The following is a 17,811-nucleotide window of genomic DNA, read 5'->3' on the forward strand; positions in this document are numbered from 1 at the left end:
TTCCAATATCTGAACTCCTGATATTCCTTTGGCCAAGTTGTTACCTTCTGCTTTGGAGTAGTGAAGGTGGGAAAAAAAACACCCATTAAATTGGAGTCATAAGACCAGTGTTCAAGTTCAAACTAAAAATATTATAGATATAATTTATGGCATAGAACTCCGGAGTCTTAATTATCTACTTCATGTGTTAGAGTAAGTCCTAAATTGATTTTTAAGGAAAATCTTATCTCTGCCCATGGTCATGGCCTATGTTTATATGGATATAAATAGTTTACTTTTAAGATTCTATTTTCATTAGGCTCCTTATTTTCATAAAGTATGTCAGTTTTGCTTTTAGCTCAATTGAATGTTAAAGCATATAGTTCTAAATATATATATCTATATACACACATACACACACATATATATATATATATATATATATATATATATATATATATATATACTAGTAGCCCGTTTGCACGAAGATTCGTGCAATAGACCTTCATTCACCTGGCTGCCTGCACCAGTTTTCTGCCGGCACCAGGGACCCAGGCCTTGGCTGTGGCCACCGCCTTCTACCTTCTTTCAGGGTCCCGGCTTGGCCCTGGGCGGTGGCCTTGGGCTGAGCTGTACCCAGTGTCCCTGCAACCCCATTGCAGGAGCGAGCCGACCACCCAGGTCGGCTCGCTCCTGCGATCGGAGCGGGCACCCGGCTGGCGCCCAAGGCCCGGAAAGCCCCGGGCAGCTTTCCGGGCCTTGGGCTCCGCCGCACCCCAGCCGGGTCCCTGCGATCGGAGCAGGCACCCGGCTGGCGCCCAAGGCCGGGAAAGCCCCGGGCGGCTTTCCGGGCCTTGGGCTCCGCCGCACCCCAGCCGGGTCCCTGCGACCCGATCGCAGGCACCCGGCTGGCACCCAAGGCCGCACCCCACCCCAGCCGCGTCCCTGCGACCCGATCGCAGGAGCGAGCCGACCCCCCAGGTCGGCTCGCTCCTGCGATCGGAGCAGGCACCCGGCTGGAGCCCAAGGCCCGGAAAGCCCCTGGCACCTTTCTGGACCTTGGGCTCCGCCGCACCCCAGCCGGGTCCCTGTGATTGGAGCAGGCACCCAGCTGGCGCCCAAGGCCCGGAAAGCCCCGGGCGGCTTTCCGGACCTTGGGCTCCGCCGAACCACAGCCGGGTCCCTGCAACGGTTTCCTGGTGGGCGTGGCTTGGTTGGTGGGCGTGGCTTGGGCGTAGCGAAGGTACGGTCAATTTGCATATTTGTCTATTATAAGGTAAGATATATGTAATATCTGCAATTCATAACACTGTCATTAACCATTAGCTTGGCTGGGAGAAATATATTTATGAAGATATTTATAAATAGTTGTCTATTTATTCTAATGAATAATCTAAAATTATCAGAAAGCTACATATCTGGACTACATTGCTTTGGTCTCCGCAGAACAGCTTATACTAAACTGTGCTTTGCATACATCAGATACCCCCATGAAACTCAGAGTTCAAGTCACTGTATAAAATCTGATTAATTGGACAAACAATATACCACTTACACTGAGTTGGCCAGATTATTATGATCTCTGAACGCATAATAATCTGGCCACTCAGTGTATATCCTATATAATAAAAGGCTAATATGCAAATTGTCCCCTCAACCATGAGTTCGACCAGCAGGCAGGCGGGCCAACCGCCCATGTCCCCTCCCCCTTGGCCAGGCTGGCTGAACCCCACCCATGCATGAATTCATGCACCGGGCCTCTAATATCTGTATACACACACACACACACACACACACACACACATACACACACACACACACAGCTGAGTGGCCAGATTATTATGCATTCAGAGATCATAATAATCTGGCCACTCAGTGTATACTTTTAGTATAATAAATACACTTGATATTAAAATGTTTAATGGCATTGGTGAAATCCAGCTCCTACCTTTTGTTCAGGATAGTTTTCCTAAGCATTTATTCAACTTTATTCCATAAATAAAGTCTACAATTACCATGTCTTTTTGCTCAGAACTATATGCATCTATCCAGACTAGATGATCAGAAAGACTCTCTCAAAGGAAAGAAATGGCTGTTCTATGTCTTATACTTTTAAAGAGACAGGTTCTAGATTAAGTAACATTTAATGACAGACATAAATACATATGTACACATATATCTGTAGAAATTTATTTCAGCTTATCATAAAGTATAATTAATATTTTTATTCATACTATTGGTCTAATTTACATTAGAAAATTACATGTGAACAAGGTGGATAACACACATAAATACACAAGAAAATATTTTATGAGAAGGATGATATTTGATACTCACTCTAAGCCCAGGAAATCCAGGAGGACCAATGTTACCTACAAGTCCCTAAGTAAAAGAAATGCGCATAACTGGTTAAATAAGATTCCAAAATATTAAGCATATTTCTAAAGGTGAAGACAAAAATTTATTGGAAAAAAATTATACCAATTTTTAACTTCTGCAGCTAACTTTGAAAACTTCCCTACTCTTATGCATCCTCCTAAGAAATACAAATCTCTGGTGGCAGTTCATTTTATTCAAAAGTGCTCTGGCTCCATGCCTTTGGCTGCTAGGACTACCATCAGCCTAGGATATAGATTTCTCTTTGTCTCCCATATATCTAATAAAGGAAATAAATCCCATTATTAATCAGCATTATAGATATAACTAACCTATATATTGGTCAGTATATAGTGTTAGAAGAACCTTTTCAGATGATTTAAAATACTATCAACTCGGGGTTGGGGGGGTGCAATGGGGGGATAAGGACACATATGTAATATCTTAATCAATAAGGAAAAAAATAAATTAAATAAATGAAAAAAGAAAAAAACACTATCAACTCTTTTGAAGTACATTATTTAAATTTTCTAGATATGAGTTTTCTCATTATATAATAGGAATATTTGTACATGAAGCTATAAACAAGCTTCATGTACAAATATTTAAATAGGAATATTTAAATTATTCAAATGCGATTTTAAATTCTCAACAGTAAGGTTTCAAGTTGATTTGTAATGGGTCTTTGTGATGGTCTTTTGAATTCACATTTCAGTCTTTATGATAATTTTTGATCCACTCTATGGCAGTGGTACATTATTTATATGGTACAAGGTTCAAGGAGAGTCCTTCATTCTTTTGCATTCCAATTTTTTTTTTTTTTACCTACAAATTGATGTTGAACTTTATTTGTTTTTTTGGTTTTTGGTTTTTTAATTATTTTTTAAATTTATCTTTATTGTTGAAGGGTGGGCTGGAAAGACTCAATGGGGAAAATGGGACATCTGTATTACTTTCAGATTGTTTTTAAACAACAGCATAGTATAAACTATAGAGAATTATAAACTAATAAACTGAAAATATCCAGTTTATTCTTGCATTTTAAAGATCTTTAAAGACTCAACTGTTCCTCAAGAAGCATTATATTTTAAACAAAGAACATATTTCAAAAAGAAAAGTTTTAAATATTGTAGGAGTCCAACACTAAGAAATTTTATGTACATTTTACTGACAAAATATTAAATAAGATTTATACTAGTGTACTTGCACACTAGTTATGCAAATATAGTCATGTGCCTCATAATGGCGTTCCAGTAACAACGAACCACACATACCATCAGTGGTACACTACATAGTCTCAGTGTGTAGTAGACTGTACCGTTTAGGTTTGTATAAGTGCCATCTAAGATGTTCACACAATGATGAAATCACCTAACGATGCATATATCAAAACACATCCCTGTCATTAAGTGGTGCATGATTGAACATAAATGATATTCAAGAAAAAAGTAAATAATGCTTACTTTATTAGCTTGAAATGGGAAGCTCCCCAGAATCATGGACAAGAGAAAGATAGTAAACACTCTACTTAAGACACCATTATAACAAATAAAACTTTGACTAAATTCACTAAATAAGCTAATATAGCTATACTTTATAAAAAGAAATAAAAAAGAAACTATTTTCAAATACTTCATTTCAAGCATAAATGTTAGTAATTTATCTATGTCTAAATATAGAAACTATGCCTAATTTAGGCTTTAAGGATTTTATGGTCGATTCTAATTTCACCTTAAACTTTTATGGAAAAAAATGTGTGCATGGCATAAATTGGGAGATAGTTATTGGATGCTTTTTGAGAGCAAAAAGTGCAAGTATTTCTACCTAGTGTCAAAAAAGTAGTAATCCATCATCATTCTTTGATAACACATTTTAGAATGGTGATTCCCTAATCTGGGTTTCAGAGAAGACTTCTCCATAAAATACTCAAAAGGTTAATCAGTGACACATTTGAGTATAAAAGAGCAATCCCTAAAAGCACAAATTTCACCTGCAGCTTGTTTATAGTTTCATGTACTAGCAAGGCTCCTTTCTCCCACACGTACGCAAGTCAATATTGTGATCATATGTTTCAAATATCTTACTTGAGCAATAACATTTAACGTGGTCAAAATAATTTCAATGATCGTTTCTCAAGATACAGTTTATTCATTAAAAGTTTTTCCTTATTTGCCCATGTTGTAAAATTACAAACTGGAATGTGCACAGCGGTATCGAAACTGTCTGACCAACAGTGCTTATTCATGAATGTGGTGCTGAGGAGGGAAAGCACAGTTGCTGTGCAGTCTGCGTGCTGTTAGGTTGCAAAGCTAGGCCATCACAGTGTACTCACAGGACTACCATCAGGACCAGCGGGGCCTCTCTCTCCGAAGTCACCTGGAAAACCCTGGCCCAGGGAAAGAGAAAGAAATGTTGTTAAACCCCAAATAGATAAAGAATTCAATTTAGCTTTCTGATAAGGAATTTACTTACAGATATTTAGTTTCTAATCCTTATGGAAGTTCAACAAAAATGTGTATTTGTTTTGCATAACACTTCATTGGTTTGGTTAAGTACAATATTCCCATATTCTATAAAAATTATTTTACACGCCCCATAACCTATACAGAAAGCTAAGTTGGAGAAAACAGAAATTTGTTCATTATTATATAAAGAATCATTGAATGAGAGGAAACATAACCAAGATTTCTAACTGAAAAATCCACGATGTCTGCTATTTCATGCAGTTTCTATACCCACACCACGGAGAACAAAATGGCTATTACTAAGCATGTGCTGAGCACACTTGCCATGTGTTAAGGGCCTTATTCACATTATTGGATATAGATGACTTCGTTTCATCTTCACAACAGGTTGAATCAATGAGTACTAATATTTTCACTTGGCAGTTGAGGAAATCAAAGCACAGAGAGGTGAAGTCACCTGCAGCCTCTAGACTGAGAACTGCGTGGAGTCAGTCTGACTGCAGAGCCTGCTCTCTTTCTGCTCTGCCACACTGACTCCTTTAACTCCCAACATAAGATGCGATGCAACAAGTAAAAAGCCAACGAAGTGCAGTTTCACTGGGGAGAGGCATCATGCACATCAATACCGCAGAGACAAAATGTGGTGCCCCTGACAATTAAGCTTCCCGGATGCCTACTGAGAATCTACATTGTGAAACTATAAAGACTAAAACTCTACTCATTACAAATTCTACTATAACATAACTCAGTTACTCTTATTTTATACACTGTAGTTTTTCTCTAAGGATTTACCACTGGATTGAAAAGGCTACTTTACAAAATGATTTATAAGATTTATTATAAACACTTTAATAATTTTTATTTTTAAAAATGTATAAGACAGCCGAAACCGGTTTGGCTCAGTGTATAGAGCGTCGGCCTGTGGACTGAAGGGTCCCAGGTTCGATTCCGGTCAAGGGCATGTACCTCGGTTGCGGGCCCATCCCCGGTAGGGGGTGTGCAGGAGGCAGCTGGTCGATGTTTCTCTCTCATCGATGTTTCTAGCTCTCTATCCCTCTCCCTTCCTCTCTGTAAAAAATCAATAAAATATATTAAAAATGTATAAGACAAACAAAAAATAAACTAAATTTTAGATTCTTATAATCTCTTTAGGCAACCCAGTATTAATTATTATATGTTTAACAGACTAACAAAAGTCACTGGCTCACTAGTACAAAAGATGGATTAACCCAGCTGGCGTGGCTCAGTGGTTGCGCATCAACCTATGAATCAGGAGGTCACAGTTCGATTCCAGGTTAGGACATATGCCAGGGTTGTGGGCTTATTCTCCAGTGTGGGGTGAGCAGGAGGCAGCCAATCAATGATTCTCTCTCATCATTGATGTTTCTATATATCTCTCCCTCTCCCTTCCTCTATGAAATCAATAAAAAAATCAATCAATAAATAAAAAGATGGTTTCACAATGGAAAGTGTATGCTATTTCTAAGACATAGTTAACTAGAAGCAGTTTCTCTTATTCTGTAACTAGAGGATAATGGAAAAACCATCTGTGTAGTCAAACATATTGTAGCCATACTCTCTTCAAAGTCAGTTGAAGTTCAGGCAGGCATTTTGTTTTCATTGTCCTTGGAAATCAAATTCTGTTGTCAACAAGCTCACAAATCTGCAACATATCATTCTATTCAGTATGAGCTAACATGGGTATTTGAAAGTATTTATGATGCACAGGTAATGGAAAAAGTAGAGGGAAAATACTGCAATAAAATCTGAAACGAAAGAGATGATTGACTTTTTAGATAGATCATAAGTAGGTTTTCCAGAAACCTCAGTGAAATAATAAAGAAGGGACATATTGCATAATTTCATTAATGTGAAATGTCCATAATAGGCAAATCAATAGAGATAGAAAACAGATTACTGGTTGTCTAGGGCTGCTGGTGTGGGGGAGAATTGGGAACTGAGTGCTAATAGATCAGTGCAGGGCTTTTTTCTGAGGTGATGGAAATGTTCTAAAATTAATGTGATGGCTGCACAACTCTCTGAATCTACTAATAACCACTGAATTGTACACTTTAAAGGAGTGAATTTTATGATATGTGGATTCTATCTCAGGAAACATCTTCTTAAGAAATGAAGAGCCCTGACCAGTTTCGCTCAGTGGATAGAGCATCAGCCTGCAAACTGAAGGGTCCCAGGTTCGATTCCGGTCAAGGGCATGTACCTTGGTTGTGGGCACATCCCCACTACGGGGTGTGCAGGAGGCAACTGATCAATGTTTCTCTCTCATCGATGTTTCTAACTCTCTAACCCTCTCCCTTCTTCTCTGAAAAAAAATCAATAAAAAATATATTTTAAAAAAAAAGAAATGAAGAAACAATTAATCTAAAAAAGTAGTCAGATTGCTAAAAACATCTTTGGGGACTCACTCAGGACTGCCTAGAGGATGTATCACTATCTGGGACTGATTAGTCCCCATCCTCATCTAGAGAGAAGAGCTGTTCTCCAGTTCATCTTCGCACAAAACTCTGATTTCTCCCTCACCCCACCCCCACCCACAGGAGAGGGAGAAGAAAGAGGGGAGATAACTGTGATTAGTTCTTCACTTACCATAAAATCTTTACTTTCTAGAACCAGCATAAAAACAATTATATATTAATTTCAATTTCTTGTTCTTCTGGTAGTTCAACAATCTATATATATAAAAGCCTAAGCAACTGAACGACTGAACGACCAAACAACGGGAGGAGCTGCCCCCTGGTGGTCAGTGTGCTCCCACAGCCAACCTCCCATGGCCAGCCAACCTGCCGCAGCCCCTTCCCCTCCCTGGCCGGTCGCCCCCTCCCCCGTTGGCCCCGATCGCCCGCCAGGCTGAGGGACCCCACCTGTGCATGAATTTGTGCACTGGGCCTCTGGTATTTATAATAAATACATAGTTCAACTTGACTTTGCCCCTGAAACAATTTAGTTGAACTGGATAATATCTACTTTTCAAAGTTTTATGTATTATTTCTCCTCTCACTTTATTACCCATTAAGCATTTCATTTCATTTTTAATTTCCTATTCTAGATAGAGATCATTTGTTTTATTATTTTTATCTTCCTTACATGTTGACCTTAAAGATTGGTTATGAAATATGGAACAATAATGACAAAAACACTTTGTCTTTGAACTTAGAACACAAAGAACAATTATTTCTACAATTGTATCATCAATTTTTAAAATACTTTCTACTAAATCTAGACATATTTTCTTGCTTTATGAAACATAGTACAGTTAATGTCACAAAAATCATATTTGGGTACATATTGAACATATAGCCAACATTTTATACTATTGAAAATGTTACTGCTTATTCACTGTTTATTCAGTTGTTATTTCAATTCTGGTAACTACATACATGATATTTTGTTTTCTAATGCAGGGGAGGTTCTATATTCCTTTAATAATGAAACTTAACATTTGCAGCCATATATTGCCAAAAAATGATCTTAAATATTGGTTGTGAAATATGGAATAATGACAAAACACTTTGTCTTTGAACTTAGAACACAAAGGACAATTTATACAATTTATTTCTCCACTTGAAAGAATGTGTTACAAAATAAAACACTAAGTTTCCTCTCATATTTATCTACTGAAAACTATAGCCATTAACTGAAATCAAACTCTGCTCTCCTAGAAATATCCTCAGACTACCAAGATGTAATGGTCATTTTCAGGAGTATCTTCCATAGGAAAGCTCGAGTTTTTACCTTTCTTGCCCAATTTGCCAATTTCACAAAGGTAATATCTTCTAATGACATGCCAGAGTTGCATTATTGCTTCTGTGCTATCCATAATCCTATTTACACATTCTCATTGTTTGGATCAATTAGAAAATGTTATTTTATAAAGAATACTTGGCCTTGGCCTGGCCTGCGGGGATCAGGCCAAAACTGGCTCTCCAACATCCCCTGAGGGGTCCTGGATTGCAAGAATGTGGTTCTCGGGTAATGCACCCTGGAATCAGGCATCCTCCTCTCTGGTTCTGGGTGCATCACCAGAGAACCACAGCTGCCAAGTCACTGCAGCTCAGCAGCTCCTGCATTTAGCATCTGCCCCCTGGTGATCATTGCACATCATAGTTACCGGTTGGACGGCCAGATGGTCACTTAGGCTTTTATATATATAGATGACATTTCAGGGATTTCATTTGATCTCTTCAAGTTGTGAATAATTCTCTCACTCATTTCCACTGTTTGATCAGTATAGTGGACAGACTTTAAGGTGACCTTCTAATGATTTCCACTCTCTGGTGTTCACACTTTTGTATGATATCCTTCCTTTGAGTGTGGGTGAGACTATGACTTGCTTCTCCTAACAAATATAGCAGAATATAGCAAAGGTGATATAGGAAGTAACTGATGTGATTGTGTTATAACATATAAGACTACATCTTAGCAGCCTGGAGCTAGTGACTTCCCTTGTGAGCCTGATAATATAAGTACCCACATGGCAGGGAACTGTGGGTGACCTCTGGGCATTGTGGACAGTCCAAAAGAACTGAAGTTGTCTTAGAGCCAAGAGCCAGCAAAAAGCCAGGACCCTCAGTTCTACAACCTTTCTATGACCTTCAGCAAATGATTTCTTCTCACAACCTGAATGGGCTTGGAAGTGAATTATTTCCCAGTCAAGCCTCCAGATGATAATGCAGCCAGTTGACACCTTGAGTGGAGACTTATGACCCTGAGCAGAAAGACCAGTTAAGTAGTACCTGGACTGCTGACCCATGAAATCTGGGAGGTAATAAATGCATGTTGTTTTAAGCCGCTGATGTTGTGGTATTTTTATGCAGCGATAGGTAGAAAACTAATATAATCAGTAATTAAATCTTTAAATAGAGAAAGTCTAAAGTCCTACATGCAACTTTTACTATGAGGTGATGCTTAATGTAAGACTACTGACATTTAGTTCCAGATTTGTAAAATTTAAGTGAATCACCTCTGAATATTTTTGCTGATTTTTACTTTTTGTTTCAAATTATAATTAATGAATATTAATATTAGTTAAACTGAATTTTTATATTTACTTTTTAAACTTTTAAATTTAATTTAATTAAACATCTATATTTAAAACAATAATTCTAGTATTTCTTATCTACTTAGTTGCCAATGTAAAGAATTTTTGTCATGCTTCTTGAGTTTTGTGTCTATACCTATGAAATGCAACTTTAAGAGTAATATGAGTTGTTAAAAATGCACAATGTTCTCAGTCTCTGAGTGCAGTTGTTGAAAATATTGCACTAATTCTATTACCTTTGAAACTGTACATGAGAACACAAAGCACGAAAATAGAACCTTTGCATTACCAGGAAATAGTACTTCATTATATGAGACTATTGCAATGAAAGGAGAATTAGATAACTTAATTAATTTATCTGTTACTGCCTGCTCCAATCCATACCACTATCTTGAGAGTTTCTGTCTCTACTGATGGCAATAGTACCATCTACAGACCTCCATGGCATTCAGAACTGAGGTTATAAGCAAGAGATGTGGAGAACAATTTCTCTGAGGCCTGAATATTATTAATCTATAGTGGCCAGCCTCAAAGATGAATCCCTCCATGATTCTCACTTCCTGATATTAATGTCCTTGTGTAGTACCCTCCCATTTGAATCATGGCTAGTCTATGTGACCAACTTAATACAGAAGTGATAGCGTGCAGCTTCTAAGGCTAGTTCACCTTGCCCTCATAGACCACATACTCTGGTCATGAAGACACTCAAGTTGGCATGTGGAGAGTTCCCCAAGAGGAGGAAGTGATCCTCCCACCAACTTGCACCAAAATGGCCAGCCAGTAAGTGAGCCACCTTCAGAGTGGATCCCCTAGCCCCAGTCAAGCCTTCAGATGACTATAGTCCTGCCCAAAATCTCAACTATAACCTCATGGGAAACCCTAAACTAGACCCACCTGAATAAGCCACTCCCAAATTCTTGACTCACAGAAACTCTGAGAAATAATATATATTTATTGCTGTTTTAAACCACTAACAGGTATTCTGTTACACAGAAATAGATAACTAGCACATAGTAACACAAATAGATGTCTAAGGTTACTTTGCCAATGATATGTGCTGGATCCTGAGGAACAAGGGTACTCTTACTAGTAAATACATTTATTTGTTCATGATGTTCAGGGCCTTCAAAAGTGCAGATCCCAGATCAAATTTCTCTCTTTGTCTGGGTCTAACAATGGTGCTATTACCAAAAATGATCGTTTTCAAACACTAAACCACAAGAGAAGTATTCCAGACTTCATATGTCTGAAATTATGTGTGTTAATATTTTAGAACACACATAGATACTACACTCAGTAGTATAAGTAAATATCTTGAAACACTGGGAAACTTATTGCTTAGGAAGTCTAGTAAAAGGATTATTTTCCAACTTCTACATAGAAATCAGAAACAAATACAACATATAAAATATTTAGAGAAATATGAGGACCAAGATAGTCATAAAATATTCATGCCCAGATTTGTAAAATTTAAAAACATAAAAGCAATGCAAACGTTTTTTGTTAACTATGAACATATTTTGCTCTTTCTAAAGAATGAAGATTTAGAAACATGTTTGATCTAAAATAGAGATAGATAAAAATAATCATAAGAGGAATATACACTAAATAGGCATCAGCAATAAAAACAGAAATTCAACTTTTTTCCAAGACTAGGCAATGAAAAGAGATGATCACACTAACTTATCTAGGATTAGAAATACTAAAAACAAACAAACAAACAAAAACACACACAAAAAAACCCTAGAAGTGAATTCTACATGTTCTACATATGAATACATATTACCAAGAAAGCCTGGTGTTTTAAAATCCTTCAAAGGGAAACACAATTACTGTAGGAAAAGGCTCCAGTGTGGAGTACTCTGCTATGATCCAGTTTCTGCCCCCTTCTTTTCCTCACAGGTAGGACAATTTGATCTGCACTTCAAGGGCCAACCATGTCCTGATAGTTGGGACTAATTTTAAACTTAGGTAAGAATGTAAAAAATTCTAGTCCAATTCTCAGACACTTAGCATCAAGTCAGGCTTATTGCTAACCTAGCTTTGATTTGGACCTCATTTCTCAGAGTCAAGACCCTGCCTTATTCTTAAAGATTGGTTACAACCGTGTACCAACATGAAATTGGAGATTGGGAGTTTTACTCTAAACAACTCTAGGAATTGGAGTCTCACTTATTCTTGTGTGCAAGAACCAGGTTTGGTACACAGTATCATGTCCTATCCCTCAATCACTAGGGCCCTCACCTTATTCTTGCCATTTTTCCACACAGAGAATTCAGTCCCTAAAGACAAGCCAAATCTCACTGCCATATTTGTACTCACACTCTCACATTCCTGGTTTTGATAACCTACAAGATTCTCCACGTTTTTTTCTTAATGTATCTGCCCTGAAAATAACTGCCTGGCTGAATTTCCACTTGTTGGCAGAACTATGAAAACTAGCTCTGCCTAGCCTTCCCCCAAAATAACAACTGTACATCATTGAGTATTCTTCTAAGCAGTACCTGTCCCAAACTTGAAAGTAGGTTTAATTCAATGTCTTGGGCTCTTGGTAAGCTATAGTTAGCCAAATATAGTTACTATGAACTATACCCAATAAAACAGAATCCAGAAAAATACATTTTTCCTGAAAGAGGCAGAATCATTTAAAAATTAATGAGTTTTCCTAATGCTCTAGCAACAGTAGTACTTTATGATAGAATTAAATGCAACCTTTTCTTAGGCAAAAGAAAACACCGTCTCCAAAGTTTCCATGAAATGTATGTATATGAAATACTACTGTGCAATACAAATTTAAGATGCTCTTGAGCTAAAGATAGAAACTAATAACAGATGTCTAACAGAAGGATTTTATATCCTGAAATTCTAACACTAGAGTTAGAAGCCAAAATACAGTTTCCTTTAAATAGAGTCTTGTAACAGAAGGATATGTAAGAAAAGAAGAGGAGACACTCCTTTCTAGAATTAGAACACAGTTGAGTGTTACAATGCCTCCACTCTTGCAAGGCTGTGATATTTTGATTTTCATAGGAAGGAAACGGAGTACACTTGTTCTCTTTGTCAAACTTTAAATGTAATATGATTTTTTAAAAATATATTTTATTGATTTTTTTTACAGAGAGGAAGAGAGAGGGATAGAGAGTTAGAAACATCGATGAGAGAGAAACATCGATCAGCTGCCTCTTGCACACCCCCCACTGGGGATGTGCCCACAACCAAGGTACATGCCCTTGACCAGAATCGAACCCGGGACCCTTGAGTCCGCAGGCCGACGCTCCATCCACTGAGCCAAACCGGCCTCGGCTGTAATATGATTTTTAAAAATAATCTATTCCTATCAGGTTATAGGAAAAACTCCTGATTTTTCTGTTACAAAATATTTATTTTAACTTCGTTTTTATTGTTGACACTATTACAGATGTCCCCACTTTCCTCCCCTTTGCCCACCTCTACCCAGGCCCCCACACCTTCTTCCAGAGAGGGGGGGTGGGGGGAGAAAACCTCTCTATATATTTTTATTGATTTCAGAGAGGAAGGGGGGAGAGAGAGAGAGAGAGAGAGAGAGAGAGAGAGAGAGAGAGAGAGAGAGAGAGACATCAATGATGAGAATCATTGATCAGCTGCCTCCTGCATGCCCCCTACTGGGTATTGAGCCCACAACCCAGGCATGTACCCTTGACCAGAATCAAACCCGGGACCCTTCAGTCTGCAGGCCGACGCTCTATTCATTGAGCCAATCCAGCCATGGCTAAAACCTCTATATTTTGACAACAGTTTGAGAGTTGTTTAGAGTAAAACTCCCAATCTCTAATTTCATGTTTATCTTCAATCCAGGCAAGTCAGTTCTGGCATGTATTTTAGGTCTATGGAACTGTACAAATATGCATAGCCAACTTACTATGAGAGAGTACTGACTCAATCAATCTGGGAGTCCTGTAAAATGCTCTCTTTCAAAGCAACTGTAGAAATCCTGACTGTGGCACTACAGGATATAGTTTAAAAACTTTGCATTAGAAAGGAAGCGACTTGGAATTATGTAATATATATAAAATCTGAAGTGAACAAATACATATAAATCTTCTTTCTGTTCTTCCCCTGTTTTTTAAAAGTAGCATTCTTCTTTTTTATTATAAATGAGTGGATGGTTTTATGCTTTTAAGGAAACTGACTCATATCAGATATGTTCCAAGAAGCTTCTCAAATAAAGACAACAAAGCATGTAAAATAGAATAGTAGTTCTATGGTGTTTAAAAGGTTCTGACCAGCCCTGGCCAGTGTCAGTGTGGCTGTTTGTTGGAGCATCGTCCCGTACACAGAAAGGTCATGGGTTCGATTCCCAGTCAGGGCACATACCCAGGTTTCAGGTTCAATCCCCAGGAGTGGGAGTACGAGTGGCAACCGATGGATGTTTCACTATCACATTAATGTTTCTCTCTCCCTCTCCCTTCGCCTCTTCCTAAACTCAATTAAAAAAAAAAAAAGCAGCATGTCCTCCGGTGAAGATTAAAAAATAAATAAAAGAGGTCTGACCAAAATAGATTGTCTACCACCATATTTAGATAGATCTCTGGAGAAAGGATTTGAGTTCTTTTCACAGACAGTGAAAAGAATGAATTAGCAGTGTCCTGGGCTTCCTCATCTTCAAAGGCTGGTTCTACTGAATGCATCTAGAACCCTATGGCTGTCCTCTAGTATTAACTGACCATAAAGATTTTGATCCAGCCCTAACCAGTTTGGCTCAGTGGATAGAGCATCGGCCTGCGGATTCGGAGGTCCCAGGTTCAATTTCGGTCAAGGGCATGTACCTTGGTTGCAGGCACATCCCCAGTGGGGGGTGTGCAGGAGGCAGCTGATCGATGTTTCTCTCTCATTGATGTTTCTAACTCTCTCTCCCTCTCCCTTCCTCTCCGTAAAAAAATCAATAAAAAATATATTTAAAAAAAAAAGATTTTGATCCAATGTAGGGCATGTATGAGGGGAGGAGAGGAAGAGATAAGAACTGTATCTTATATCCAAAAGCATGAGTACACATTATTGACTAACATGTAATTGATTACATGAGGTTTTAAACATAATTATAGTGATTAGTAAGTACTTTATACTAAGATCTTGAAATCATAAATAGCTTATAATACAAGCAAGAAAAAATTCTCAAATACCAACAATCTAAGATCAAGGAACAAATGAATTTGTTAATATAATTATTTTTATATACTCTTTCATCCTAAAATAAACCAAATTCCTAACAAAGCCAGTTTTCCTACTCTTCCTGTTGAAAACAAAAACAGATTTTGTTACAAATATCAACTCGATTCCTAAACACTGAGTAAGCACAATGTTTTATTTGGGGGGAAAAAGAGTTTTCTGGGAAGTAAGATTTAATGTGAAACAACTTTTAACACAAACATTAAATTTAAAAATACCAGTATGAGGTTAAATAATAAATAACTCTTGAATAACCAAAATCATATGTTATTTATAATGTATCCATTTTCAATAGCATTCATATAATATTTCTACTGTCTAAGAGAAGATATCTCTTACTTGTGAACCTATAATTTTATTTTAAAAAATACAGACATCACTAGGAAGTTGGCTCACAACTACTTAATTCCATGCTTAATGTTTACTCAGGAAAATAAGTGACCATTTGGCCAGCTATATGACTATATGATTTATAGCAACATCTTTCAAAACCTAAGCTTAGCAATATTACTAACTCTTGAACAGCTATAAACAGGATTTTCACCTCTCCTCTATGATTATGCTATATATAACATAATATCAATATGTATACATTTAAATATTTTGTAAATTATTAATATCAAACATAGATCTTTAGTACACAAATTAGAAACCAACTCAGCATTCCAAAATAACTCACTTTGATTAAATTTAGAAAGACCTGAACTTGGACTGCAAAGTTTTCTATGCCCATTACCTTCACTATATTGACTGTCAGAGTGTTCCATACTACACATAATACAGAAAGGGAAGTAATCTATTTTATCAGTTTCTGGCCTTAATTTCAGAAACTTTAAAAATCTAAATGTAAAATGTTAAAAAGTTATCTATAAAGGGCTTAAAAAGTTATCTATAAAGAGCTACAGTTATTCTATAAATTATGTAACAATAATTACTTAAAATTGAATCATAATATTCTATGTTCATAAGACTAATAATTCTAGCTACCTAAAATTTGAGGAAACAAGCTCATTTGAAATACAAAAAGACTAATTCAGTTAAAGGGGAGTAATACTGAAAATAAAATACATCTTTTCATAATATTCATACTAATGATAGGAAATTAAATAATGTAGGATCCACAGAGCAGGAGTAGCCTAATGCAGCATCAGCCCACAGTTATATATAGTTCTGAAATAGCAGAAAACTGGAAGTAACAGTCTGACATTTGTATAGCAAAAAGTGTCTTAGATAAAGGCACTTTCATATTTCGACCTTTCTAGGTTACTGCAATATGCATTTCTGTCACTGTTTTTATGGAGGCCTGGAATCCTTTAGTTCTGCTTCTGTACTTGAATGTCTACTTTACAGATAACAACAAATAGCACACACGATTTAATAGATTACCAAAAGAAAATGGCCATATTTGAATTCCACATAACTAACATTTTCCACATCATAGAGAATGGACATATCAAAAGATATTTTCTTTTTACTGTTACTTAAACAGCAATGAGACCATTCTTCTCATGGGATTTTATTCACCTAAACTGACAAATACAAGTGTCTCATGATGCATAATACCCCATGCTAATATGTTTTCCCTTACATAATGTCAAAGCTATCTGAAGATGATTTTACTTAAAATGAACAGGACATAAGGGAGCCTTACACATAGGCTAATATTCTGGAAGAGTCTGTGAGGTCAGCCTTGGCATAATTTCCTTGCGGCTGTAACTGTATCTTACTCTAAGCACAGCAATTTCCTCATAAACATGGCCAAATCATTTTGTGGCAAAGACAAGAAAAAATATATATAGTATACATGATATATTACAGCATCAGACAAATTTTCTATTATAAACACTATTTAGAAAAAATAGGATACATGTATTCTTCAAATATAATTTTTCTAAGGATCTAAATCTATTACAAAAACATACATTTTTAAATCAGTAAAATTTTACAGATTTTGTAATATAAAGAAGAGTATAATCAAACAAAGAACCCAGTACTGATTTTCCAGTTTTTCTTAAACTACCCTTTTGAAATAAATAGCATGTGTTGGATAATTTTATAATTCCCCCTGGTGTAAGAAACCCAGAAGTTATCTATAAATTTCCATAAATAATTTTATAGTTCATTGTGGAGTAGCAAACTAGATATTACCTATATATTGCCAAGATAAAATTACTATTTATATAAGACCAGCGACATTAGTAAAGTTGGGAGCTACTGAACTGACATATCAGAAGAGCTCTGAGAAAATATTTTTTCACCAATCTCTAAAATTTCACCATTACAGATTACTTAATTTGTCTTAAACTACGTTTAAAATATAATTGCTAATAGGTAAGGTAATATTTTAAACATTGGAAGTAATTTATGTAGTGGCATAAATAACTTAATTTGTTCTACTGACAGCATACTTTGATAAAAGAATGGGGAAAATTTAAGCACAGAATGGAGAATACAAAAATAATGAAGATATACTTAACCTACTGTCAATTTTGAGACAGCCTACATTTGCATATTTAATTTAAATATTTAATACATAATAAATGGAGAAGTATTTGTGTTTGAGGGCTAAAACATAAAGAAATTACATTTTAAAATTTTGAAGTAAAGTAGAGTGTAATTAAATTAGATGGCATACAAAAATTTAGCACAGTGCTTGAGAATAATCAGTGGTAAAGATGGGAATGGTACCAGCTCAGTTGTTGCTACATGATTAGTCTTAAAGTTGAA

At 36.6% G+C, this 17,811-nt stretch overlaps 1 protein-coding gene across 1 annotated transcript in view; it reads right to left on the bottom strand.

Moving 5' to 3' along the window:
• COL24A1 (collagen type XXIV alpha 1 chain) overlaps positions 1 to 17,811 on the bottom strand; it is a 318,617-nt gene that overhangs the window by 214,654 nt on the left and 86,152 nt on the right. Inside the window, exons 13-14 of the mRNA XM_054721397.1 lie at positions 4,688 to 4,741; positions 2,317 to 2,361 (exon numbers count right to left, since the gene is read on the bottom strand). Of these exons, the coding sequence (XP_054577372.1) occupies positions 2,317 to 2,361; positions 4,688 to 4,741 (99 nt within the window). The remainder of the gene's footprint in view (positions 1 to 2,316; positions 2,362 to 4,687; positions 4,742 to 17,811) is intronic.

This window comes from Eptesicus fuscus, chromosome 9 (genome assembly GCF_027574615.1).
Source record: "Eptesicus fuscus isolate TK198812 chromosome 9, DD_ASM_mEF_20220401, whole genome shotgun sequence".
NCBI classification, from domain to species: domain Eukaryota; kingdom Metazoa; phylum Chordata; class Mammalia; order Chiroptera; family Vespertilionidae; genus Eptesicus; species Eptesicus fuscus.